The sequence below is a fragment of the Bos indicus x Bos taurus genome, chromosome 27 (assembly GCF_003369695.1).
Source record: "Bos indicus x Bos taurus breed Angus x Brahman F1 hybrid chromosome 27, Bos_hybrid_MaternalHap_v2.0, whole genome shotgun sequence".
NCBI classification, from domain to species: Eukaryota; Metazoa; Chordata; class Mammalia; order Artiodactyla; family Bovidae; genus Bos; species Bos indicus x Bos taurus.
Genome location: NC_040102.1, coordinates 41,540,148 through 41,567,741, shown reverse-complemented (window position 1 = coordinate 41,567,741; position 27,594 = coordinate 41,540,148). Strand labels below are relative to the sequence as shown.

The 27,594-nt window shown below is 48.6% G+C and overlaps 1 protein-coding gene across 2 annotated transcripts in view; it reads left to right on the top strand.

Annotated features, from left to right (window-relative positions):
* UBE2E1 (ubiquitin conjugating enzyme E2 E1) overlaps positions 1–24,828 on the top strand; it is a 61,232-nt gene extending 36,404 nt beyond the window's left edge. For both annotated transcript variants that reach the window (XM_027529912.1, XM_027529911.1), the window contains 3 exons: positions 21,446–21,578; positions 22,959–23,106; positions 24,037–24,828. In XM_027529912.1, coding sequence (XP_027385713.1) covers positions 21,446–21,578; positions 22,959–23,106; positions 24,037–24,134 — 379 coding nt within the window. In that variant the 3' untranslated portion in view covers positions 24,135–24,828. The remainder of the gene's footprint in view (positions 1–21,445; positions 21,579–22,958; positions 23,107–24,036) is intronic.
* Positions 24,829–27,594: the final 2,766 nt, after the last annotated feature.

The following is a 27,594-nucleotide window of genomic DNA, read 5'->3' as shown; positions in this document are numbered from 1 at the left end:
CCAAGGCCAAATTTGCCTGTTACTCCAGGTGTTTCTTGACTTGCTACTTTTGCATTCCAGTCCCCTATAATGAAAAGGACATCTTTTTTGGGTGTTAGTTCTAAAAGGTCTTGTAGGTCTTCATAGAACCGTTCAACTTCAGCTTCTTCAGCGTTGCTGGTTGGGGCATAGACTTGGATTACTGTGATATTGAATGGTTTGCCTTGGAAACGAACAGAGATCATTCTGTCATTTTTGAGATTGCATCCAAGTACTGCATTTCGGACTCTTTTGTTGACCATGATGGCTACTCCATTTCTTCTGAGGGATTCCTGCCCACAGTAGTAGATATAATGGTCATCTGAGTTAAATTCACCCATTCCAGTCCATTTTAGTTCGCTGATTCCTAGAATGTCGATGTTTACTCCTACCATCTCTTGTTTGACCACTTCCAATCTGCCTTGATTCATGGACCTGACATTCCAGGTTCCTATGCAATATTGCTCTTTACAGCATCGGACCTTGCTTCTGTCACCAGTCACATCCACAGCTGGGTATTGTTTTTGCTTTGGCTCCATCCCTTCTTTCTTTCTGGAGTTATTTCTCCACTGATCTCCAGTAGCAATTTGGGCACCTACTGACCCGGGGAGTTCCTCTTTCAGTATCCTATCATTTTGCCTTTTCATACTGTTCATGGGGTTCTCAAGGCAAGAATACTGAAGTGGTTTGCCATTCCCTTCTCCAGTGGACCACATTCTTCAGACTTCACTTTACTTTACTTTAAAGTGATAAGAACAGCTGAAGGTTTAACTTTCTGTCGCCTCTGCAGAGGCAGTACCATTCTGAGTGCCCTGGGGATTAGGAGATTTTTCTTCTCTGACAAGTGGAAACACAGACTCCTCTTAGCCTTGAGGGAGCCCTGGGGCTGTACCCTCGTTCCCTGTGTGTGCGCTCTCCCTGGTGGTGTAAGGTGGTGCCTCTGGTGCGTGTGCCAGACCTCCAGGTTCTCTCCCTGGGCAGCTCTCTGCCTTCCAGCACTCGTGTGCCCTGGCTACCTGAGTTCTGTCTCTGCACCATAGGGAACGTGTGTGTGTGTGTGTGTGTGTGTGTGTGTGTGTGTGTATGCGTGCATTCGTTCGTTCTGGGTCTGCACCATAGGGAACACTGAGTGTGTGTGTGTGTGTGTGTGTGTGCGTGCGTGCGTGCATTCATTCATTCAGGGTCTGCACCATAGGGAACACTGAGTCTGTGTGTGTGTGCGCGCGCGCGCGTGTGCATTCGTTCATTCAGGGTCTGCACCATTGGGAACACTGAGTGTGTGTGTGCGTGCGTGCGTGCATTCATTCATTCAGGGTCTGCACCATAGGGAACACTGAGTCTGTGTGTGTGTGTGCGTGTGCGCGCGCGCGTGCATTCATTCATTCAGGGTCTGCACCATAGGGAACACTGAGTGTGTGTGTGTGTGTGTGTTTCTTTCTCTGGAAATACTGCCCTGAGCTGCCTGATGGCCAGTGTTTAAAACTCATTGTTCATGTATTTTTTCTCTGTTGTTCACAGTGTTTGGGAACATTTTGTCCCTGTCTCATCCATGTTGACCAGAAGCTGAAGTGACATAAAAAGGCCGGGATATTTTTTTCATGAATAAAAGTCATTAGAAAGCAGTACTTTTTATGTTGTTCCAGTTTTTATACATTTATTATAGTAATACTTTCAGAAATGTAGGTGAACCGTTTTGAAAAGATACAAAGTTACTGGATTCTTGTTGCAATGATGGAGGGATGGGAATTAAGTTCATCTTAAGTGGCTTGTGTTTCAGATTTTGTCTGCTATAAATGAGTAAAAGATTTTATTTAAAATTTATCTTGACATTTGGAGACTAGTACTGGTTCTGGCCAGATCAACTGCACGTTGCACTTAGAGAATTTTTAGTTATTTTGGACTGTTGGTTTCTTTTTTACTCCTCCTTTTACTGACTTAAGATTAAGTGTGCTTTGAGAGTATACTAGGTCTAATATGACTGTAGGTCAGATCACATCAGGAAATGTGTGTTGATTATAAGACATTGTAAATGGCTACAGTGTTGGAGATTACAGTTCTGTTTTCCACGGATTTCTGTTGGATTTGCAGATGAAGTGTTCTGAATCCGATAGAAGATGTGAATGTCAGATACTCAACTCTCACACTTCTTTCATTTCTAAAACTTGCCTCTTCTGAGCCAGGGCCGTCAGCTTGGGGTTCTGGAGCTCCTGCTGTGGTCGCCAGTAGCCCAGAAGCCACACGACTTCTGCTTTGAACACAGTGTTGCGCATACTCTTCTGACTCAAATTTGGAATCCTATGGGCTGGTGAGTGAAAGAACCGCGTGGAGCCAAGAGTCCCAGTGTCACACCACCGTGCCAGATGCGCTTGTTTTGTGGCATTGTGTTTGTGGGTGGTGGTTTGGGGTTCTGGTAGGAGCGGGCTGAGGGCATTTTGAGGGAGAGCTGCTGTCGGGGGCAAAAAAGAAGACTTCATGTTGTGATTACTCTGGATTGTTACCCTGGACCAGAAAGTTAGTTTACCGGGGAACGTGTAACTAGATAAAAGTAAGGATGGTGTGACTTGCAGTTTGGTTGTAACAGGTGGTAAATCTCAGATGTAATAGGCTCTGTTTCTAGGATCAGCTAAGAAGATGGATTTCGTGCTCCTTTGGGGAGCTCATTCTGGATTTCCTTTTGTGGTCACCTTTCATGGCTCATTGGGGTTTTTTTCTGGTTTGGGGTGAATAGCAGTTTTTATGACATGAAGTTGAAAAAATTGTAAGTATATTTTTACTTGTTTTTTGTGTGCTGCACTTGGGGTGGGCTCTCCGGGTTCCTTGCTCCAGTAGCTAGTGTGGTGTGTGTGAGCGTTCCCTCCACTCCCAACAGCCGCCCCCCAAGTCAAGAGTTTGTGTAAGACGTTGGGTGGAGGGTAGGATCTGTTGTTTTGGCAGAGGTGAAGGCATGCCCCAATATTAAACTGTTTTATTGCCCTGGCCTTGTGGTGTGGTAAGGTAAGGAAATGAAGTGGATTTAGGGTGCTTAGAGATAGAGACGTGTAGGAACTCCCCGGTGGTCCAGTAGTTAAGACTCTGCGCTTCAATGCACGGAGCACAGGTTTGATCCCTGGTCAGAAACTTAAGATCCTGCATGCCACACGGTACAGCCAAAAAATCAATAAATAAGTAAAAGATACAGCTGTGTGTGTATAGCATTTTAATATATGTTACAGCTACACAGGAAAACAGTGGGAGAAACAGTGGATTGGTTTAATAGATGATGTGGGGGAGACTAACTCACCCTGTGGAGGCAAATAAAAGTGGGTTCCTACTCAGCACCATGTGTGAGGAGATCTGGATGGATTAAAGGCCTGCGGTGGGAGGTAAGCTGTAGAGCCAGAGAAGAGCGTGTAACCCCCAGGCCAGGAAGCACCTTTCCAGCATATATTCAAAAGCGCAGACCTTAAGGTGAAATGAAATAAGGTTACCACATGAAAGTAAAATGTTCCGGGTCGTGGACTGCTCCTTGCCTCAGGCTCCGACGCCAGGCGGGGTGCACGGCAGGACCCTTGGGGGAGGGCCCGGGTCGGCAGAGCGCGGCCATACTGTGTGCAGCGGGTGGCAGCCTCTGCGCTCAGTTCTGCCATCCTGCGCGGCTCTGAGCCTAGAAGCCTGCACGTGGCGTGCTCCCCTTCCCCTGAGCACCTGTGGAGGAATAGTCCAGATCAGCCTTCTGAACAGTACAAGGTCTGCAGCAGAATTACTTGTGGTGGCTGTTTAAAAGAAATATTCTTTTTTCTCCGCGTCTCCCTCCCCTGTTGTCTCAGTATGTGGAGTGGAAAGGATCTGCCTTTTTTCTGAAAGCCTCAGAGCAGTGATGGCAAAACTTAAAGAAAAGGTCCAAATGGTAAGTATTTTAGGACTTGGAGGCTGTGTTAAAACTATTCAGTTCTTACCCATAGTATAAAGCGGAAGCGGAGACGTGGGTTTGATCCCTAGGTCCAGAAGACGCCCTGGAGAAGGAAATGGCAGCCCACTCCAGTATTCTTGCCTGGAGAATCCCATGGTGGGCTATAGTCCATGGGGTCGCAAAGACCTGGACACAATTTAAGCGACTAAACAGCAGCGGTAGCAGCAAAGGAACTGTGATTTGTGTGTGTGCTGTGTGTGGGCTGAAGCCAGTTCTGGTGGTTTTTTCAAAAGCTATGAATCCTATTAAATACGTAGACTTGTGGTACTGCTTTTGTGGAAGACTGAATTAAGTCCCAAGGTTAAATGAGAATTAACTGAGAAGTACATCTTTTAAGTATCTGCTTTTAATGAATATATGGGTTAATTATTCATTTGACCAACCTCTTGATGGTATTTTATGGGAGAGTTATATGCTTAATAAATGCTTCACATTTATGAAAGCAGTGTTCCCTGAACAGGTTAGAGTTTTTGAGTGTAATTTTTACTACTTTAATTATTTTGTGAGATAATAGCTTGAAATTAAAATAAGGAATACTCTTTTTCAACTTACAGATTCACAGAGCAGTTATTGGGGGTATGTAGCTAGTGCATGATTGGAGCATTCATTCAGTTCCGTTTAGTTGCTCAGTCGTGTCCGACTCTTTGTGACCCCATAGACTGCAGCACGCCAGGCTTCCCTGTCCATCACCAACTCCCAGAGTTCACTCAAACCCATGTGCATTGAGTCGGTGATGCCATCTCACCGTCTCATCCTTTGTCGTCCCCCTCTCCTCCTGCCTTCAATCTTTCCCAGCATCAGGGTCTTTTCCAGTGAGTCAGTTCCTCGCATGAGGTGGCCAAAGTATTGGAGTTTCAGCTTCAGCATCAGTCCTTCCAGTGAATATTCATGACTGATTTTCTTTAGGAAGGACTGGTTGGATCTCCTTGCATTCCAAGGGACTCTCAAGAGTCTTCTCCAACACCACAGTTCAAAAGCATCAATTCTTCAGCGCTCAGCTTTCTTTATGGTCCAACTCTCACATCCACACATGACTACTGGAAAAACCATAGCTTTGACTAGATGGACCTTTGTGGACAAAGTAATGTCTCTGCTTTTTAATATGCTATCTAGGTTGGTCATGGCTTTTCTTCCAAGGAGTAAGCGTCTTTTAATTTCATGGCTGCAGTCACCATCTGCAGTGATTTTGGAGCCCAAGAAAATAAAGTCTCTCACTGTTTCCACTGTTTCCCCATCTATTTCCCATGAAGTGATGGGACCAGATGCCGTGGTCTTCGTTTCCTGAATGTTGAGTTTCAAGCCAACTTTTTCACTCACCTCTTTAACTTTCATGAACAGACTCTTTAGTTCTTCACTTTCTGCCATAAGGGTGGTATCATCTGTGTATCTGAGGTTATTGATATTTCTTCCAGAAATCTTGATTCTACTTTGTACTTCATTCAGCCCAGCGTTTCTCATGGTGTACTCTGCATATAAGTTAAATAAGCAGGGTGACAATATACAGCCTTGACATACTCCTTTCCCAATTTGGAACCAGTCTGTTGTTCCATGTCCAGTTCTAACTGTTGATTCTTGACCTGCATACAGATTCCTCAGGAGGCAGGTAAGGTGGTCTGGTATTCCCATGTCTTGAAGAATTTTCCACAGTTTGTTGTGATCCACAGTCAGAGGCTTTGGCATAGTCAATAAAGACGCAGAAGTAGATTTTTTCTGGAGCTCTCTTGCTTTTTCGATAATCCAGTAGATGCTGGCAATTTGATCTTTGGTTCCTCTGCCTTTTCTAAATCTAGCTTGACATCTGGAAGTTCACGGTTCACATACTGTTAAAAGCCGGTCTTAGAAAAATTTGAGCATTGCTTTACTAGTGTGTGAGATTAGTGCAGTTGCACAGTAGTTTGGACGTTCTTTGGCATTGCTTTTCTTTCTTTTCTTTGGCACTGTTGAGTTTTCCAAATTTGCTGGCATATTGAATGCAGCACTGTCACAGCATCATTATGTGGTGGTAAAAATCAAACATGCTTAAAGCAGTCTTTGGGCTTAAAAAGATTGATCTCTAAAACATCTCCTTTCCTGTGTTTGGGTAGTTAAAGGGTGTGATATGTAGCCCTCTCTATAGCAATCAGTTCTATGTTCTTACTAGTTTGTCTTTTATTTTAAATTTTATTGAATTAGTGCATATCTTAATAATTGATGTGAGATAGTCAAGGCTGTGGTTTTTCCAGTGGTCATGTATGCTTGTGAGAGTTGGACTGTGAAGAAAACTGAGCGCTGAAGCATTGATGCTTTTGAACTGTGGTGTTGGAGAAGACTCTTGAGAGTCCCTTGGACTGCAAGGAGATCCAACCAGTCCATCCTAAAGGAGATCAGTCCTGGGTGTTCATTGGAAGGATTGATGCTAAAGCTGAAACTCCAATACTTTGGCCACCTCATGCGAAGAGTTGTCTCATTGGAAAAGGCTCTGATGCTGGGAGGGATTGGGGGCAGGAGGAGAAGGGGACGACAGAGGATGAGATGGCTGGATGGCATCACCGATTCGATGGACTTGAGTTTGAGTAAATTCTGGGAGTTGGTCATGGACAGGGAGGCCTGGCGTGCTGCGATTCATGGGGTCGCAAAGAGTCGGACACGACTGAGCGACTGAACTGAAGGTAGCTTTTATTTATTTGATTTCAATATAATGCCTTCATGAATTATGTGGGATTTTACTGTAATTTTGACCTTTAAAGTGAAAAGATTAACTTGATTATTGGAAAGCCAAAATGTAGCTTTAGATTTTTATGGCAGCCGTTAACTGATACTCAAGTAAGCAAGTGAGCAGCCACTATTTCTGTGGAAATTTGATGACTTTATTGCTTTTAAAATACTTGTGTGGGTTCAGTAGTGCTTAAAGGCCCAGAGCCCCTTGATGTAGTTTTCCTTTTCTTCTCAAGGCTCAGTTCAGGGCTGTGTCTCAGCCACACCCTCCAGATGAGGGCCGACTGGGATTGGCACGGGGCTCTGGCTTTAGATCCCTTGTGTGTTTGGTTGTATCATACTGTGAAGGGTATTTGCAAAGCTTTTGAAAGCAGCGCAACCCTTTCTTGAGACAGATTTCAGGGAAGTAAATCATTTACAACAGTGAAGCCTTCTCTCCCCTTGGGGTACAGTTGGAACACCGTTGCTTGCAGTAGGTATTCCCCGTACGTTACGAGGCCCACTGACTTGCTCTTGTAGGACAGCAGCCTGGGACTCCTTACTGAATTTGGGCCAGATTCTGAGCTGCCTTCTCCTCTCTGCTTCCGTTGACGCCCGCTAGAGCCGCTCTGCACCTCATAGATGCGCACTGCCGCTTTATTAGACCGTTGCCCGGGGAGCTCCTGCTGGCTGGGCCCCGGGGCCCCCACAGATTAGCAGGGACGGGGCTTTGGAAAGAGCGGCAGGGAGTTCAGAGGTCAGAGGAGAACAGATAAGTCACGTTGTGATGGGCAAGAGGAAGACAGTGAGAAGCGCCCTTTAGTTTTGAGACTGGCAGCTCGTTGTTCACCGTTAAGAGGGTTTACCGGGGAACACTGAGGGCGAGGCGGGGTTGCCTCTCAGGCAGGGGGGTGAGTGCGGGGAGGGCAGAATTAGAAGTCGGCACTGAGGACAGGAGAACGCTGCACTGTAGCTCGTGGGGGGCTATTTCAGCCTTTGTCCAAAGAGTTGTTTTTCTTTCTCGGGAAGTTTGAACGGGATTTTTTCCTCTGGCTGTGCCTCACGGTATGTGGGATCTTCATTCCCCGACCAGGACCGAGGCTGGAAGCCTGTGCCCACTGCAGTGGAAGCGTGGGGTCCTTGGCCCTGGGCCCCAGGGGAGGCCCGGCCTTGTGTTTTAATCACTTGTTGTCGGCCCTTCTCTTGGCTGGCACTGTCATGGGAGCAGGCACCCACTTTGACACTTCTGTGAATCTTGTAAGAATTTTGAACAAATACTCCTGTCTAAATAAGTAGTTTCTAAGTGGCTGATATGTGAGCACACAGGGGTTTATCTTGTCAGGCTCCCCTGCCCCGTGCTGAGCAGCCCCTGCTGCCGCTGAAGCTCTCCTTCCTCCCTGAGAAGTCAGCCGTCCTCCCAGACCGAGGCCTCTGAGCGAGCTCTGCTCGGCCGTGTGCCCATCCCCTGAAGAGGAGGGTGGCTCTGGGGGCTCAGGCTCGGGCGCACCCTCTGCCCCAGCAGCCGTCCCCGATCGGGTCTCTGTGGGCTTCTTGGCGCTCCGGGGCCGCCACTGCGCCTGCCTCTGGCTGAGCCTGCCGACGGCTCTGGCTGCTTCTGCTTTCTCAGCCGCGTGTGGGTTGCTGCACGGGCAGAGCGTCCTGGTTGCTGCTGCAGTTCATTGTGCCTTGTGCGTACGTGGTGTGGACTGTGCCTGTCTGCGGGTCTCTTACACCTGCTGTCTTGGTTCTTCATCAAGGCCCAGTCCAGCCAAACCATGCTGCCAGATAAACTGATTAAAAGGATCCATTTTGCTCAAAAGTGTTTCCTTCCAGTATTGCTTTACCTGCGGTAAGGCATAAACCCATTTAAATAAGTGTTTTTAAAAAATGTTAAACCTGATGTGTTTTAAAATTAATTTATTTTTTATTGAAGGATAGTTGCTTTACAGAATCTTGCTGTTTTGTCAAATGTCAACATGAATCAAAACCTGATACTTTTAACTTCTTGAAATAGACAATAACATGTTTATAACTATTGCATAAATAGCAAACAAATCAAGCATATACCTAATGACATTTTATGAGCTAAATTCAGGGTATATAGTTTTCTGAAATGTTACTGTCTGAAGCATGCTGGATTATATACATAAACTCAGCATTTCGTTTTTTCACAGATAAAATAATGATGTGTCTGCATGTGCTGGGGCAGGCACCTGGGATTTGTGCTGGGCACGCTGGGGTTTGTGTGTGTGTGTTGATGTATCCGAGGCTCTCTGCTTTACTGCTAACCCTTTGGGGTCGCCGCCGTGAAGTAGCTGTGATTTTCCCAGGGACGGTTCTGTTCTCCCTGTGCCTGCTCTAACCCAGGTTGTTCGGTTTCCATCGTCTCTTGATTAGGCGCTCTGCTCTGGTCATTGAACGTTGAAAGTGTAGCTTCCAGCTTCTGAATGGGCTGACGTTTTCCCTGTTTGGGGTTTTCCACTTCTTAAAACTGTGACAGTGTCTTCACTGTACTCCGTAGGCAGTACAAAGCCATTAAAATCTAAACAGCTCGCCAGGCATTTAAGGTTCTCTGGGGTCTGTTCTCCTTGTTTCTCCAGTTCCATTTTCAACTATATTCCTGCAGGAGATGCCCGTCACACACACGTCGTACCTGTGTTCAGTCGTCCCTTCCCCCGGAAAAAGCCTGTTGGCCCTCCAAGCACGACTTAGATGGTGCGTCACCACAAGCCTTCCCATTTCACTCTGGGACGAGCTTCTGCTCCACGTCTGTTCCAGTTCTCTGTTTTCGTAGCCAGTTTATGCTGTACTGCAGTGGTACAGTGTGCATTAAACTATAATGCATACTCTTGGGCCAGTATCTTATGCTTATTTTCTGGGAGCTAAGTGGATGATCCCTTGGAAAAATAGCTAATACATACCGTCTTGTACTTGGAGGAACTTGAATTGGTAAAAACGGGTTTGTGTCACATGGTTTTAAAATGTTAACTTTGTTTCCCTTTCCATCTTTTCTTGGTTTTTGTTTTTATTAAAACTATACACCAGCATAATTTAAAGGATCTAGTATTTCTTTAAGGTTTGTTTCAAAGGAACGACTGTTTCCAGTACCTTTCCCACGTTTTGCTCTCCAGAGGCAGCTGCCTGTGTGCTCAGTCGTGTCTGTCTCTGGGTGAACCTGTGGACTGCAGCCCTCGGGGCTCCTCTGTCCGCAGGATTCACAGGCGAGAACACTGGGGCGGTTGCCGTGCCTCCTCCAGGGTTTCGCCCACCAGGGGTCAGACCCGGCTCTCCTGCCTCAGCAGGCACTCTCCTCACTGCTGGGACACCCCCAGAGGCAGCTACCCACACTTCTTTGAGTTAGTTGTTTTGCTGTTTACCTCCCTGTTTTTAGGTTGCTGTTTAGTTGGTAAATCGAGTCTCTCTGCGACCCCGTGGACGGTAGCCCAGCAGGCTCCTCTGTCCATGGGGATTCTCCGGGCAAAGAAGACTAGAGCTGGTTGCCATTTCCTTCTCCAGAGGATCTTCCCCAGCAGGGATGGAACCCGGGTCTCCAGCTTAGACAGGTAGATGTGTCCACTGCGTAATGGTCACTACACTAGGTTCAGGTAGCATCCGCCGCCGCACAGAGGGAGGGGTGAGAACCTTCGGAGGCTGCTCTCCCAGCGGCTCTCAGGTGTGCGGAGGTGGTGGCTGTGGTTGCCCTGCTGCCCGTGATGCCCCGTGGCTCGCTTATTGTTGAGGTCTGTGCTCCCTGACCACCTTCACCCATACGCGCCCCCGCGTCTTCTCCCAGCGGCTTCATCTGAGCAGTGTTCTTTGCTGGGTGCAGCATCTTCTGTGTCTCTGGATGTTGATGGTGAGTTTACTCTGGGCTTTTTTGTGATCTCTGTGTTCTCTGGTTCTCCCCCTTCCCGTCTGTCTTGCTTTTTGTTGGCAGTGTTGGAGGAGCCTGCCCCTCGGTCACAGTTCCTCAGGCAAGCCCTGGGATCAGTGATCAGGGTCTTCCTGGGCCATCAGTGCTCCTCTGGTGCCAGGGAGGAGGGCTGGGGACTCAGGGGCGCCCAGGGTGTGCAGACGCCCTCGGCTAGGCTAGGCCCCTGCTTCAGAGCACCCTCAGTTTTAACCTCTTCAGAATGCGAACCCCCAGCCAGTGGGCTTTCTGTCCAGTGTGACAGTGACCACAGCGTCAGCAGCCTGGAAGAGCACGCGCTTGTCCTGCGGTGAGGGGGCTGCTGGGCTCTGGAGGCCGCGGTCCAGGCCCGGTTCTCTTCTGACTCAGAGGCAGGGGGAGAGCTGGGCTCCTGCCCCCCCGGGTTGGCTGAGCCTCGGTCTCGTGCGCTGGGCACACATGGCCTGACCCTGTGGGGTGACTGTCCGGGCAGGGACGGCACTGCCCGGCTCAGCAGCAGCCTCACAGACAGCCCTGGGATGCGGGTCCCTTGGGTGCACTCTGAGCCAGCCCTTCGGCCTGGCCTGGCACTGCCCCAGGCGTAGGCTCCGGGTCTTCAGGGAGTGGACGTGGTCTGACGGCCCGCCTCTCTGGGGTCGCTGGGCGTGGTGTGAACCCTCTTGTGATGGCCGTGTAGGGATCAGTCCTGGACGGCACGTCCTTGACCACTGTCTGCTCGCCTGCCGGCTCCCCCTTGGTGTCGTCTCTTGTCCTGTGTCCCATCTTTGTAGGTTCGGCCGTTTCGGAGCATCCCCTTGCTCTTGTGCAGGTGGCGCCTGGAGGAGGAGGAGCCTCTGGCGCACGTGTTCACACTGCCATCTCACGCACGTGCTCCAAGACGGTTGTTTCCCTCCTCTGGTCCAGTATTCACGTTAGGTTTGGGTTTTCTCTTTTTCCTTAAAAGTGAGAAATTGAAAATGTCTCCTTCATTTTTCGCGTCTGTCTCTTCTTTAGCCTTCCTTTCCAGCTGCATACTGGGCTCTCAGCTGCATCCTGCTCTGAGCCTTGGGCTTGCCACAGGTGTCTCCTTTGCTCGTCATCAGAACTTCTCTTGCCTTTTGATCTTTTCTCTAAAACTTAATCCTGAATAGGCATGTCCTCTCAGTAGTTAGTTCTCTGAAAGTTTATCCCATGTACAGTTGGAAGTCACCAGCCGACATTTCTGTTAGGACCCTTTTCTTTTCGGGGAGAATGCGCTTCAGTGTTGAACGATTAGAGTCCTTTTCGGAGGCGACTGATGTTAGCCTGAGGTACATGTGTGTGCGCTGCTTGTGGTGATTTGGGAGCCAGAATGGTGGCTGGCCAGTGGCCCCGGGGCAGAGCCCTGAGTATCTGTCACTGCCGCAGCACTGGCCGCGTGTGTCTCGGGCAGCTGTGAAGCGTCACGTGTGGACGCCACACCTGGGTCACCTCAGCAGCTGCTGCAGCGCCTGAGCCCGAGGAAGCTTGCCTCTGCTCAGCCAGGAGGGCGTGTGTAGGTAGCAGGACGGATCTGGCGATGAGGTTTGGCAGTGAAAAAGGAGCCGGGGGCTCCCCCAGCCCTGTCTGTTCAGTCTCTCAGCCCTTGGCAGACATCAGCAGCCTTCCCCTGTTCACCCCTCACCAGCTGGGACTGAGAAGGAAGCCAGAGATTCCCCAGCGCAGTAAATAGCTCCGTTCACCTCCTGACCTGTGATTTCCTGGTGGCTCTGAGTGGCGATGGAGAGGGAGGGAAGAAAAGGCCTCAGATGCCCGGCTTCACAGAGCGCTGTGCAGGGCACCCCAGGCGGGGCTGCCCCGCGTTTCATCGCAGGTCAGTTCAGCGCTTGCCAGCCCCCCGGCCGCCGGAAGCTGGAGTGGATCTGAGCTCCTGGGACCCAACTCACTTCTCAGCTGCAAAAATAGGTGTCATGTGCTAATACACCTGCTTTTTAGTTTTGGGTTTTTTTTTTCTATTTCCACCTGAAGAATTGTGTTCCTTTTTTTCTCTTTGCAGTTGAGGAACATAACATTTAGACTGTTAAGTTGGTTGAACTGATGCTCGTTTCTCAAAACCATCTTCGGTTTTCATTAAACTGAGGATTCTTACCATTTTTGGAGTTGTCACATTGTTAGAAAAACCCCCTGTCCTCCTCACTAAGTATGTACTGTGTAGGGTGTATGTATTTTCAGTTAATTCATTTCTGCAAATAAAGTGGATCCGTTTTTTAAGGAATTTTAATAACACTTCTTAGCAGATGACAAGATTTTCTTGTTCCTGTTTAGTTCCAGCGTCCATCCCAACGTGGAAGAGAAATGAGATAATTAGGTAGCAGAAGAAGGCAATGGCACCCCACTCCAGCACTCTTGCCTGGAAAATCCCATGGATGGAGGAGCCTGGAAGGCTGCAGTCCATGGGGTCGCCAAGAGTCAGACGCGACTGAGCGGCTTCACTTTCACTCTTCTGTCTCATGCACTGGAGAAGGAAATGGCAACCCACTCCAGTGTTCTTGCCTGGAGAATTCCAGGGATGGGGGAGCCTGGTGGGCTGCCATCTATGGGGTCACCCAGAGTCGGACACGACTGAAGCAACTTAGCAGCAGCAGCAGCAGGTAGCAGAGGCAGGCTGGTGTGATTAGATGAAAGTGGTGTGAGTCCGGAGGCAGTTTTATCAGAAGCTCCGTGATTATAGCGGAAAGAAAACACACAGCAGGAAACGTGTTAGCAGGAAAGCCTAGCTGCCTTTTCCAGAGCCGGGACTTTCCCCTTTAGGACTTCGTCATTCAGGCACATTACTTCACCTCTGGAATCTGTTTCCCCATCTTTAAAATGGGGATAATGTGACTTTTCCTGATCCAAAAGATTTGGGTGAAGATCAGAGAATTCAAAGTTTATGAAATGATACGCTGCTCTGCAAATGTTGGGTATTGTCGGTTGGTTCTTAGAACGATATTTTAAATGTGCATATGTTAGGTCAGAACAAACTGATACCTAATAAATCCTGGAGAATTGAATTCAAACTTTATTTTGCTTATTATACTTGGAGAAATTTTTATCTAATTTATTGAGGCGTAACATTACATAAAATTAAATTCACCCGCTTCCAAGTCTTCCACGTTTTGACTCTTCAGCTGAATTGAGTAAATGGGTGTTCGGTGATGTGAGCAGGTCGTCTCAGCTGGCGGTTGACGTTTTTAACGTGTCTGCTGAGTGGCCTGTCAGGTCCCCTGCCTTGATTTGAAAAGGATTCGCTTCCTGCTCTTGGAGCCTCCTGGGTTGGCATGGCACTGAGCCTTCTCTCCACTCCACATGGGGGGCAGGGTGGGGAAGGGAGCGGGAAGGAGCCCCAGGCTGAGGGGGGAGAGTCCCAGGCTTCCCCAGGCTCCGTGTTGAGAGTCAGGAGGCCTCGTCACAGGGCCAGAGGTGGCAGCGACCACAGTCACTTCCTGTGAAAGACCGTTTCACGTCGTCACCCAAAGATGCAGCGAGTCAGGAGGTCCCCAAGGAAAACGTATTTAGGTTTTGGCACAGGAATGAACTTGTCAAAATCTCCTCTCCTCCCCTTGGTGACTCTGTTCTAAACCACAATCTATGAAAACTGGGCTTCCGTAGCCCGGGTTGAGTACCCCCACCCCTGAAACCCTTAAAGCGCTGGTTTTCTGCTCAGAAATCCTGTTTACCCAGGACCTCCACATGACTCACCTTCTCTGATACTTTTCTCTCTTAGCGGTGGGTTCGATTCCGTGTTGTCTACTCTTTCTAAAATGGAAACACACGTTATTGTGAAAGTTAAACATGATTGTTTTTTAAATCCCAGTAATTTAGATCTGTTTGAAGGAGAAGGTAAATCCCCTGCCTCATTCTTCAGGTATAACCACTGTTACAGTTTGTTTGTATGGTATGTCTTACAAAAATGAGATTGCTTTACATACCATTACACACCTGCTTTTTCAGTTAACACTACGCTGTGGGTGTCTTTCGTCTTAAGCAGGATGCGTGCTTCATCTCGTTTAAGAGCTGTGGAGTCTGCCTTTATACGGTTGTACCGTGGTCTCTCTAACCTCTCTCCTAGTGGTAATTTAGTTCATTACAAATATTTTTCTATGATACATAAGGTCCTTATAAATATCCTAATACTATAGCCATGCGCACATGTCCATTCATTCTCTTAGGTTAATTTCTGAGAAGCAGAATTTCTGTGTCAAAGGGTATCCTGGATTTATATTTGAATAAGTTGCATCTGATCACAGACTGCCAACTCGCTGTCCACAGCAGTGGAGGAGAGCGCCTGTTCCTCCTGCAGTTAACACGGAGCCAGTCAGTCATTTGAATCTTTGCCAGTCCTTACAGGCTGAGATGTGCCTCGTGTTGAATTTGCATTTCCTTGAGTCTGAATAAGATTGGAAATCTGCTTATTGGCCTCACGGGTTTCTTTTAGTGCCTGTGTACTTTGAACGTTTTTCTGAAGTCGAGGTACTAACCCTGTCTTGTACCGGAGGTCTCTGCACCCACCCTTGATAAACTGTTCATGACTTCTTTCTCTGAAGGGTCTTCAGTTTTGCTGTCATCACATCTGTTGTCTTTCCCTGTGTAACTTCGTTGGTGTCTCAGCTTTGGTTCCCCGAGAAGGAGGCCCTTGAGAATTGGAACGCAAGCCGTTTCTGTAGTGTTAGGAACGGAGGGAGAGGCGGGAGTCAGTCTGGGAAGGAAGGGCTGTCCACGAAGGATGCCTCCTGGCCAGAGCCCACCAGGCGAGAGTCTCGGGACGCGCCGGGGACACGACCCACCCAGCCGTCAGCTGGTGGTGAGGCGGCTGTTGGAGGGTGTTTCTGCAGTTTATCCCTGCCTGACAGGAACATCCTAAAGGGTGCAAAACCACCTTCACCACGCAGTGTGTCTGGGGCTGGAGTCTGAGGCTCCCTGTTACCACCCGTCAGGGACCAAGGGCCAAGCGGGATGCCGGGGCTGCCCGGGCCCCCCGCACCAGCCGTGCGGTCTCTACACAGGGTTCCCCCCCCACCACCCCGCGCCAGCCATACGGTCTCTGCACAGGGTCCCCCCCCACCGTGCCTGCTGTGTGGTCTCTGCCCAGGGTCCCCCTGCACCTGCTGTGCAGTCTCTGCACAGGGTCTCCCCACCCCACACCTGCCGTGCGGTCTCTATACAGGGTCCCCCCCACCCCACGCCAGCCATACGGTCTCTACACAGGGTTCCCCCTACCCCGTCCTGCGCCTGCTGTGTGGTCTCTGCCCAGGGTCCCCCCGCACCTGCTGTGCAGTCTCTGCCCAGGGTCCCCCCGCACCTGTCATGCAGTCTCTGCACAGGGTCCCCCCACACCTGCCGTAGGGTCTCTGCCGCAGTCAGGTGGCAGTGGGGGAAGGCAGGACCCTCTCCTCTAAAAAGGCCCTAGCTTGGGGAGTCCCGCAGGCTGCCCCCGGTCCACTTCCAGAGGGGTGGGAACCAGACGCCTGGGGGAGGAGTGTCGGGGGTCTGTGGATTGTGCGGTGAGCTCGCTGCAGGGAGCGTCTGCCGCACCTCCTGCCTGTGACAGTCACGAGGAACCTCTCTCAGGCACCACCCAGCGCTGGGAGCTGACCCAGACGAGGTTTGAGGGCTGCCCGGAGGCGCTGGCGGCCTCTGTGCAGGGCTTGGCATGACATGTCCCCACCCTCAGGTAGAAAACCCTCGCGCATGTTTTCTTCCAGTTCCTGTTCAAACTTCTAAGGTTTTGTTTGTTTTAAATACCTGATGAAATTAAAGATCAAACACTTGTTTTAATGGTTAGCCAGTTGTGTTAATATGATTTTAAAATAATTTCCCCAGCAGTTCTCAAGTTTTTAAAGAAGTTTCAGGACCCCGTTATACCTTTAAAAATTATTATAAGCAAGAGCTTTTGTTCATGTAGTTAATAATTACGGATTTTTATTGCATTCAAGATTAGAGCTGAAACATTAAAAAAAAAAAAAAAGCTCATTTAGAAATAACCTAGGACATGTTAACGTGCAAGTCTGATTTTCCAAATCCAAAAACCCAGATGAGGGTCACTGTTTTACGTATTTGCAGATTCCTTCAGTGTCAGACTTAAGGCAGCAGCTGTACTATTCTCTCTGCTTCTGCACTGACTGTCCTCAGATCATCCTGTCGGGAAAGCTCCACGGTGCAGATGCGAGAGCTGCAGAGGGGAAGAGGCAGACGGTGGTTCAGGGCTGTGGGTAGCTCTGACCTGTGGGCTGCCGCAGGGACTCGGGATACTGCTCTTCTGCTTTCTTCCCTGATGGTGTCAGAGCCAGCTCGAGCTCAAGGCGCGTTTGTCCTCCAAATCCCCCTGGGTCTGTGCTGAGGAAAGCGGTAGGGGCTGGACCGAGGACGTGCAGCAGCTGCATGGGGCGTTTGCTCAGAGCCCAGGAGGGGTGTGGGAGGAGAGGAATCAGTAGCCTGGCCGGCCAGCCCCAGCCTGGTGCGGGCATGCGGTCTCAGATCCCCTCTGTGTGGATTAGCCACAAATGAGCCAAACTGGAGTACTTTCAAGGGCAGTGAAAATTTTTAATTATTAAGTAAAAGCTTTATTAAACAATGCAATTAAAATAATTGTAGAATTCACACCACATAATAAGTGACCCAGAAAGTCCGCTGCTGTGAGACAGTTGAGGCAGGTCTTCGTCTGACTCTGGAAGGGCAAGGCTGGGCCTTGCGCCCCCTGCCCACGGCTCCCTGCTCGCCCGCCTGCAGTGTGGAGGCGGCACAGACGGCCAGTGTGAGTGGGGGGAAACCTCAGTGAGGGCTCTGTAGCCAGAGGTATGTTCTAGAGTCTTGTCTTGGAACCAAGTAGAGCCCGGGAAGTTCCTTTTTGAAGATGTTGGTGTCCTGTAAGTAAGTAGCTTCTCCTTGTGGCCCTGTTGCTGTTGAGGGTTAGCACTGAATGTCTGGAGGGTGCACGTATTAACAGGTGTGCCTTACCCCCACCCACCGAAGTCTAAACAGGAGGCTTTGTCTCCACTGGCTGCCTCTCACTGACCTGCAGGGCGGCTATCGTCTCTGTGGACAAGCGGGCTGTGCTCCGCTGCCCCAGGGAGAGCCCGACTAATCGCTGGTTTCTACTTACAGTAGTCCCTGAACAGTGCGGGGATTGGGGGTCCCAAGTACAACTTTGGACTCCTTCCAAAACTTCTAACAGCCTACTGTTGACCGGAAGCCTTACCAATAACAACCATCGATTAACATATATTTTGTATGTTGTATGTATGCTCAGTCATACATACATACATACATACAGGTGGCTCAGTCGAGTCTGACTCTTCGCGACCCTCTGGACTGTAGCCCGCCAGGCCCCTCTGTCCACGGGATTCTCCAGGCAAGAACACCAGAGTGGGTTGCCGTTTCCTCCTGCAGGGGATCTTCCTGACCCAGGGATTGCACCCACGTCCCTTGCGTCTTCCAGCGTTGGTGGTGGCGCGGGCTCTCACCACTAGCGCACCCGGGAAGCCCGTTGTATGTGTACCTACGTTTGTTTTATGCCTTCATGACATACCTGTTTCTTAATTTTTTTGATATTTCTAGGCTCTGCAATTAGGCTGTGAGTTTTTTTCAGATTGTTAGAGATCCTCCCCAAATTTCCCAGTGTATCTATTGAAAAAAATCTGTGCATAAGTGGACCCCCGCAGTTGAAACTCGTGTTGTTCAGGGGTCAGGAGTCCTCACTCGAATAGCAGTTTTATAGATGCTAATGTGAACACCGCACCTGAAAACTCAGGGCTCCAAGGCTGATACCCTGGCTCTGGCTGCTTCAGTGGAAATAGAGGGGTAACGGCCTGAGAGCCTGACCTGCTCAGACCATTTCTCTCAATTTCTCTGGGAAAAATAAATTAGAATTGTTCTAAGTCAGGCTTGTCTGGTTCCTGCAGAAAAGAGCTATTGTCTGGTCCACCTTAATCCTGAATAGCTACCTGTTTGACACCGTATAGGAACACGGCCTCTGAGAGTCTGGGCGTGCTGATTGTCTAATTCTCCGTGATCCTTCCAATGTGTTGTCCCCCCTGTCCTCCGCAATCTGATTTTTTTTAGGCCCTTCATTTGGGGCTAATTCGTCATTTCACATGCTCGCTGCCTGCCCTCACTCTTTACCCGGTAGTTCAGAGGTTAAAGCCCGATTCTGGGCTCAGTTAACCAAAAGCTCTAAAAACTCAGCTGCCCCTCATTGAGAGGAAGGGACCTCTGAGGGCCTTGATTTCTGAGGCCTGCAGTTCTTTCAGTGTCCCTGCTGGAGTCTCTTTCAAATTGTCTTAAAATAGTTTTCTTTAAAAAGTTGTGTCCTTATTCGGTGTCTACGTTTTTTCAATATTGGAATGTGAATTTCCGGAAGGACTGGATGTTGCTTTTTCCTAAAGCAGTAGCATGTAAGATAAAACTACAGCTGATGGCCAGTTGGGCAAGATTGAGCTTTTGTGGGGTTTTGTTATTTCACCTAACTTGGAAACACTGTCATATAATCCTGAACAGTGGTATATATTTTGACCAGCTAATTCGGTGTTAATTGCTATCAGGCCTACAAACCTGTACTGTATGTAGGAAATTACTCTGTAGAGACTTAGTCTGATGTGAGAGAGGTTGTGCACCCACGTAGCTTGTAGCAGTTTAATCCACAGACAAGGCTTTTCTGATTGGAAACACGTTTCAAAAATGAGCTCTCCAGCTCTGCAGGCCCAGATGAGCCCGTGCTCCGTGGAGAGTGTGTCACGAGTGCCTTTGACAGGCTGGCTGCTCTCCTGCGGGAGACGGGGGGTCGCTGTCCTCAGTGTGGGTGCAGCCAGCCTTGGGCTTTGTGGGAAGGCCCCTCCCTTGGTGGGCGTGGACCGTGGTGGTTTCCACTTGAGTTTGTCTGAGTGAGTTCCCCTTCCTGTGCAGGACAGTGTGCCCCCTGCTTGGACTTACCGTTCCAGAGTGACTGCCTGGGTACACAGACGTGAGCTCCTGCATGGACCCCAGCTTTCCTGGGCAGTCCTTTAGGTGGGTCCTTGGTCTGAAAGTTCTTCCCGAGGGACGGTGCTGAAGGGCACCCCAGGCAGCCCCGCCGTGTGAGCCCGTGAGGAGATCGGCCGGGTGCCCTGTGTCTAGACGGTTACTGTTTTCTGAAGGGGCGCCAGAACAGCATGGTTTTGGGGTCTGTTTTTATAAAATTCCTCTGGATGTGTTCAGTAGCTGTCACCAAGAAGGTTGCTTTCATTCTCTGGAGCGATGTCTATTGGGAGTGATTGTGGGGGATGAGGAGTCCCTCTGGTCAACTGAGAAAAGATTCCTGCTATTCTCTCATATTCATCTTGAATTTCTTAGCATAAGGAGAGTAAATTAAGAATGGACTTTGAGTCATATGTTTGTAGGGAACATAGATTTGATGGCAGATCTCTTCCTGTAAGCACTTCTCAGTTCTGTGTTTGGTTATTGATCTTACAGACTGAACAGAGCTAAGCATCACCAGGGTTGATACTTGTTTTTTTTACTGCAAAGAAGTAACAGATGGAGAAGGAGAGACCTAGAGAACACAGCAGGTCATTTGAATCTGTTAGAAGATGGGAAAGTGGAGCTGATGTTTGTTGCCATTTGTGTTCTCCAAGGCTGCCTTCTCAGACTCTGATGTGCTCAGGCATCGTTCGGGGACTGTGTTAAGATGCAGATTCTGTTGCCGTAGGTCTGGGGCCTCAGAGTCTGCTTTTCTAACAGACACTTGGGGGATGCTGATGTTGCTTTTGTTCAGGGACCACGTTTTGAGTAGCAGGGGTCTATAGAACTCTGGGGTATGTGCAAATCTACTTTTTTGGGATCTCAGTTTTCCAACCAGGAATGGAACCCAGGCCGTGGCAGTAAAAGCACCAAATCCTAAACACTAGACCGCCAGGGAACTCCTCAATCCAACTGTGATTGGTAACAGCCGTCTGGATTGCATTTCGCCTGCTTTCTCTGTACTGGGCACTGAGCAGCAGAACAGTGATCGGGAATGGTGGTGGCGTCTGACAGCGCGTGGGGCTGCAGACAGACGCGGTTCTCTTTCCCACTGACGCGCACACTCCTGTCCGGCTGCGACATGCAGAACCCTCCTCAGACGGCGTCACCCACGGAGAGCGCGGCTCTCAGGCTCCCGTCGGGTGTGGGCTCTGCGGCCTGTGTGAGGGCAGCGGTGCCCTGTATGCGGAACTCGTTGCTGTCACGCGCCTTCTGCGGGGAAGAGGAGGAGAGACGGGACCAGCCCGTCCAGTCTTCGCGTTTCCCGGGGGTGTGGGTGCCTCCAGGCGCCTGTCCTTCTGAAACACGGGTCACTGTCCTGTGGGGCGACCCCGCGGGTCCGTGGGGGCTTCTGGGAAGAACGCGCCGCGCCGGGCCGACCCGCCTCTGCCGTCCCGGGACCCGCCTGCCCGCGCGCCCCCACGCCCGGCTGCCCGGCTGCGGCATGCTTGTCGGGTCGTCGTGTCCCCCGCCGCCCATGCATGGTTGACGCTGTTCAGAGAACTGCGACCTGTGGGACTCCTTTCTGTTTAAGATTATGGAGAAAGGGGGAAGAGCCCCCTTCAGAGGGTCAGAAATGACGCTTTCACCAGAGGTGACGCGGCTCTGAAGAGCTCTGTGTGCTGAGAGGGGTTTCTCGTAAGTGTGGTTTGCGTTTCCTGCGGTGCACGGAGGAGAGGGTTTCTGGCTCCTTCCCAGCCGGGCCGGTGTGGAGGCTTCGGCGCCCCTCCCCGTGTTCCTGGACGGAGACGTGTTGGAGGCCCGCACCCGCGGGTCTGGAGGACGGGGGCCTGTGCTCTGCGGAGCGCCCGCGTTACCGGAGCGGGCGCAGCGACGGGCCCTCACGGGCTGCGCCGCCGGAGCCGGGCTGCCGGCGCCCTCTCACCGCCGTGTGTTGTCCGCAGCGCTGGCCCCAAAGGCGACAACATCTACGAGTGGAGGTCCACCATCCTTGGGCCCCCGGGCTCCGTGTACGAGGGCGGCGTGTTCTTCCTCGATATCACCTTCACACCGGAGTACCCCTTCAAGCCTCCAAAGGTAAGGGGCTCCCCGACTGACGCTGACGTTCAGATATTCCTATGAAAGATGGATCCGGCTTTTAAAATGGGGCTTTTAACCATAAAAAGCAGATCCTGACAAATCTCTTAAGTACATTTGAACATACATAAAACACATCTTTGGGTTGACTGCCTCTTCTGGCAAAGACCATTTCTAAGTAAGTGTGTTTCCATGGGGCTTAAAATCCTGCACATCTCCCCATAAGTAATCTCCTATTTCCCACTCATCAGGAAAAGTTTCTAACCAGTAAAAACAGTGTCAGGGTCTCCACACACGGACGAGTACAGGGACTGTTAGCGTGGCCCCAGGGCGCGGATGACATGCAGATCCCTGAAGTGCTCCATATTTAGAGCAAGGCAGCTGGAGACGCTCCTACCGACCAAGCCTCGGACTCCCTCGGGCCCTTCAGACCCCGGCGCGGGCTCTCCTCCAGGGTGGGGGCTGCCAGTCACTGTCCCCTGGGAGGCTCAGGGCCTCTTCAGAGTCGGAAGCAGAGCCAGTGTATTTCACAAGTGAGAACTAAGAGAGCAGACAAAACAACCCTCGTGTGGCTGATGTTGCTTTGCCTGCTGCTGTGGTCCTTACCCGTTTCTGGCTCCACCCCCGGAAACTGTTAAAGTGAATTCTGTGATGTAGGCCTGCAAGACAGCTGCAGGATCTGATGTAAAGGTCAGAAATGAGCAGAAACAAACCGCATCCGCTGATCCATTTTTCAGCCTTTTGGGTGTGTGATCAGTGTTTGCTAAGCTGTTTGTCTTCATGTTCCCACTACGGTGTTTGAATAAGGTGCTGAAGTTTGCTTTGAGGCCATGTAGTTCTACCAGCTAACACAAGAGGTCAGCAAACGACTAGCTATTCAAACTCTAAAACGTTAGGAAAATATGTACATTAAAACTGCTGAAGATGAATTCAAGAAACATACAGGGAACTATATCCAGCCTCCAGGGGTAAACCATAATAGAAAAGAATATTTTTTAAAAAAAAGACTGTTTTTATGTGTCTGTGTGTATGTATGTATAATTGAGTCACTTTGCTGAAAAGGGGAGATTAACACAAAATTTGTAGATCAACTATAGTTCAGTTTAAGAGGCAAAAAAGGAAAAATTGAAGTTACCTTGCTTTTTGTTGGTGATTACTTCTTAAATGAGATTGTATCTGTGAATACTTTCTAATCTCAATTTTATTAAATCGTCTCTTAACACAGGCCTTTTTAAGTTAAATTGTTACTTTATTCATTTTTTTTTTAAACCAATGTCTTTCTTTAAAAGTTTTAATTAGAGCCATTTCATTGAAAAGGTTTTTTAGTAAAAAGTTTCATTGTGCTGTTTAAATTTTGTTTAACACTACCTTATTTTTTAGGTTACATTTCGGACAAGAATCTATCACTGTAATATTAACAGTCAAGGAGTTATTTGCTTGGACATTTTGAAAGATAATTGGAGCCCAGCACTAACCATTTCTAAAGTCCTTCTTTCTATCTGCTCACTTCTCACAGACTGTAATCCTGGTAAGCTTATGGCCGTTTACCTTGTTTTATTCCTCCTCACCTGGGAAATAGTGGTTTTTTCCATTAAACTAAGATTTTCTAAAGTTCAGATTTTATTTTTGTACAAGCTTTCAAAGGAGAAAAACTTAATTGTTTTTCAAAGAAATATCTAGTCAACAGTTGTTGAAAAACGCAGCCGCTTCCCCAGCTGATGTGCTCTAGGAACAAGGTGTTTTAATCTGCAGGCTTCACATCAGATTGCCTTAGATTTTTACATTTTTAGTCATTCCCTCCTTTATTTATTTCTATTCTGCTTTTGCATATTTCCCACGAAGTTCTCCTAAAACGACACGCTTGTGAGTGTTTTTGCGTCTGACCTGCCCTCTGCCTGCAGGTCCACCCCACAGCTGCCCCTAACTGGACAGTGGTTCCCTGCTGTATACTTAGTGATGACCAGACTGTGGTGCTTTCTGAACCTTCATTTTCCTCTAACTAAATTTTTTTCTAGATAAGCCAAATACAAATTTAATTACTAAAGATTCTGTTTAGGTTTCAGAGAAGCACTGCTTAACTGAAAGTACAGGTTTCGACCTGGCAGCTTTGGCCCTTTCTGGGTAAACAGTGGAGAGGTCAATAGTTTGATGTTGCAATAGCCTCGAGGGCCTCACCGTGTTCAGTGTCAAGACCGTGGTGCCGTTGAGCAGAAGGTGGTCCTGTGAACGGAGCTGGGTGTTGACGGTAGTCAGGGCCATGAGCCTCCTGGACCCTGACACGGAGGAGCAAACCCTGCGGTGGGGGGAGAGGAAAGTCTGGAAGGAAAGGCATCCAGAATGGAGGAGGGGTTGGATGACAGCCACCTGTCCACATTCTCCCAGGCTGGCACTGACCTACTGGCTAAGATTGAAATGTCCTTTTCCTTCCCTCAAAGTAATGTGCATTCTTCTCTTCCAGCCGACCCCTTGGTGGGAAGTATTGCCACTCAGTATATGACCAACAGAGCAGAGCACGACAGAATGGCCCGACAGTGGACCAAGAGATACGCTACATAAACTGGGTTTTCACAGGTCTTCACATTACTTGTCTGTCACAGAGAGAGCTGCTTATGGTTTTGAAGGGGTGGGGGAGGGTGGGAATTGGTAAAGAGTAGGGTATTTCTATAACAGATATTATTCAGTCTTATTTCCTAAGATTTTGTTGTAACTTAAGGTATCTTGCTACAGTAGACAGAATTGGTAATAGCAACTTTTAAAAACTGTCATTAGTTCTGCAATATTAGCTGAAATGCAGTACAGAGAAGAATAGACATTTGGGTTCAGTTGCTTGTAGACTGTAAATTTAAAACAGCTTAATTTCGTACAGGTTACACATGGCCATTTATGTAAAGTCCTTCCAAGACTACACACTTTTTTGTTTTGAAAAATTGGAATTTGTTTTCCCTCCTTGAAAGGGAACATTGATATTTAACGGCTTTTAGAGACTGTCATCTCATATATAAAATGGACACGTGGCTATAGGATACCAATACAGAAAATGAGTAGTTATGTATTTTATTTTATATGCCAATCTACTTTATTGTGAAGAGAGAGAGGTTTGAATCAGGACTTTTGAAAACCTGTAGTAAAATACCTTAAGCTGTTAACTGTCAGGCGTGGAGTAGGTTGCTCAGTGGATTGGCTCTATGTTGTGGACTACTCAAGTCTGCATTTGTTACTGTGCTAATAAACAATATTACAACAACCACCAGCACTGCTGCATTCATTACTTTTTTCTGCCTTTTTGGTAGTTTTTCTTCTTGCTAGATCTTTTACTATTAAAACAATCTAGAGTTAATGCAGACTGAACACGTTGGTTTCATTTACCCAGCACCAACTGGGCTTGGTATGTTACTCTTAATTTATCCAACAGCCTTGCAGGATAACTACTGAGGTGCCTTAGAAAAGGTTAGATAATCTAAGTCATTTTCTTCCAAAGATAAGAGTTCTGCTACATCTTTTTAAAAGCATTTTCCAGTTTGTAGATGCAGTGGTAGAATTAGGTTGGTGCAAAAGTAACTGTGGTTTTGCAGTGTTGCGCTTTGCCATTTGATGTTGGAACACATTCTTAAATGTGGTTATGTGATACATCATTTTAATGTGCATGTCTCAATTTACTTTTTTTTTTTTTGCGAATGACTTATTACTTCCTAACAAAATGATGTTAGACAAAAAATAAAATCAATTTTCTTACTCGATCTCAAAATGAGTTGTGAGCAGCAGAGACAACTCGAAACATCAGTGACACACTTGGCCCAGGAGCTGCTAACACAGCGCAGGGGTGGATCAAGAAGTCCTGCAAAGGAGACGAGGGCCTTGAAGACGAGGAGCACGGTGGGCGGCCAGCGGAGGCTGACCACAGCCAGCTGGGAAGATCTTCGAGGCTGATGCTCTTACAGCTACACAAGAAATTTCCAAAGAACTCAAAGTCAACCTTTCTATGGTGATTTGGCACTTGAAACAAACTGGAAAGGTGAAAAGGCTCTGTAAATGGGTGCCTTATGAGCTGACTGCAAACAAAAACTCAATTTCTCAATCCAGTGCAACAGTGACGTGCAACAAAAAGTGGATTTTACACAACTGGCGATGACCAGCTCAGTGGTTGGACTGAGAAGCTGCAAAGCACTTCCAAAGCCAAACTTGCACCAAAAGAAGGTCCTGGTCACTGTTTGGTGGTCTCCTGCCGGCCTGACCCACTACAGCTTTCTGAATCCTGGTGAAACCATTCCATCCGAGAAGTACGCTCAGCAAATCGGTGAGATGCACCGAAGACGGCGATGCCTGCAGCCGGCACTGGTCCTCAGAGAGGGCCCGATTCTCTCCATCCGACACTCGCCGAGTAGTGCAGAGTGGCCCACATTCTTGCCTCATCCACCACATTCACCTGAACTCTCGCCAACCGACTATCACTTCAAGCATCGCGACAACTTCTTGCAGGGAAAACTCTTTCACAATCAGCAGGAGGCAGAAAATGCTTTCCCAGAGTTCACGGAATCCCGAAGCCCAGATTTTTATGCTCTGGGGAATAAACAAAGTTACTTTTTGTTGGCAAAAATGTGTTGATTGTACTGGCTCCTATTTTGATTGATGAAGATGTGTTTGAGCCTAGTTATAATGATTTAAAATTCACGGTCCAAAACCACAGTGACATTGGCACCGACCTAATACAAGGTGTTGAATACAATCCCTGTGCTAGAGAGTAGGTCCTTGTCGGTTCCCTGTTTTACATGCAGGAGTGTCTGTTCACCCTAAACTTAATCTGTCCCTCCCCGCCTTTCCCCTTTGGTGACCGTAGTTTGTTTTCTAAGTCTGTGAGTCTGTTCCTGTTCTGTACGTTCGTTTGTGTCATGTTCAGATTCCTCATGTTAGTGACACTAGATTGTCTCTGACTCACTTCACTTGGTGTGATAACCATCGATAGCTCCTTTTCTCTGTGTGTGGTCTTTGCCGACAGCGCCATTCCTGAAGCGCCTAGATCTGGGTTTGCAGCTGTTCTCTTGATGTGAGTCTGTCTCACGCTGCCTTGTGACTTGATTCAGGTTGTGCACCTTTGGCAGGAATACCCTGAGGTGATGCTGTCCTTCTCAAGGCACCGTGTCAGTTTGTCCCCTTACTGACAGCATCTCCCTTTTTGATATTTATTTATTTGTTTGCTCTGGGTCTGTAGTTGTTCCATGTGGGAGCTAGCTCCCCGACCAGGGATCGAACCCGGATCCCTGCTGTATTGGGAGCAGAGTCTCAGCCACTGGGCCACCTGGGACGTCCCCTCCCCTCTTTAGATTAGGGAGAATATAAAGCTATATATATATATATATATATATATATATATGTATATAATGATTTTAAGATAGTCACTGCCTTCAAAGAGCTCATTGTTTTGTTGGGGTGACAAGTCCGAATCACATTTGCACCAACCTCGTATCTCCACGTGAGAAGTGGCTCTCGTGGAGAAGTAACTACAGCCACAGTGGGAGGAGCTGTAGGGTCCAGAGTGGAGGTTCATATCCATTCACTACATGTTTAAAAAGAACATAGTCATGCTGCACACTAACAGAGCCAAGCTGAGTTCAGCAGAGGAGCAGACTGCAGGATGGTTTTTTGTGGGTTTCTCTGCCACACTGTGGCATGAGGGATCTTAGTTCCCGAACTTGAACCTGTGCCCCCTGCATGGGGGAGCGCGGAATCTTAACCACTGGACCACCAGGGAAGCCCCCCCCCCCAATATATTCCTTGTAAATGCTGTGTGCTGTGCTTAGTCGCTCAGTTTGATTCTCTGTGACCCATGGGCTGTACCCCACCAGGCAGCTCTGTCCGTGGGATTCTCCAGGCAAGAATAATACTGCAGTGAGTAGCCTTTCCAGTCTCCAGGGGATCTTCCCAATCCAGGGGTTGAACCCAGGTCTGCCACATTACAGGCGGATTCTTTACCGTCTGAGCTTTAAATAATTGTAAAAGTATTTATCTGTGTTTGGGAGGA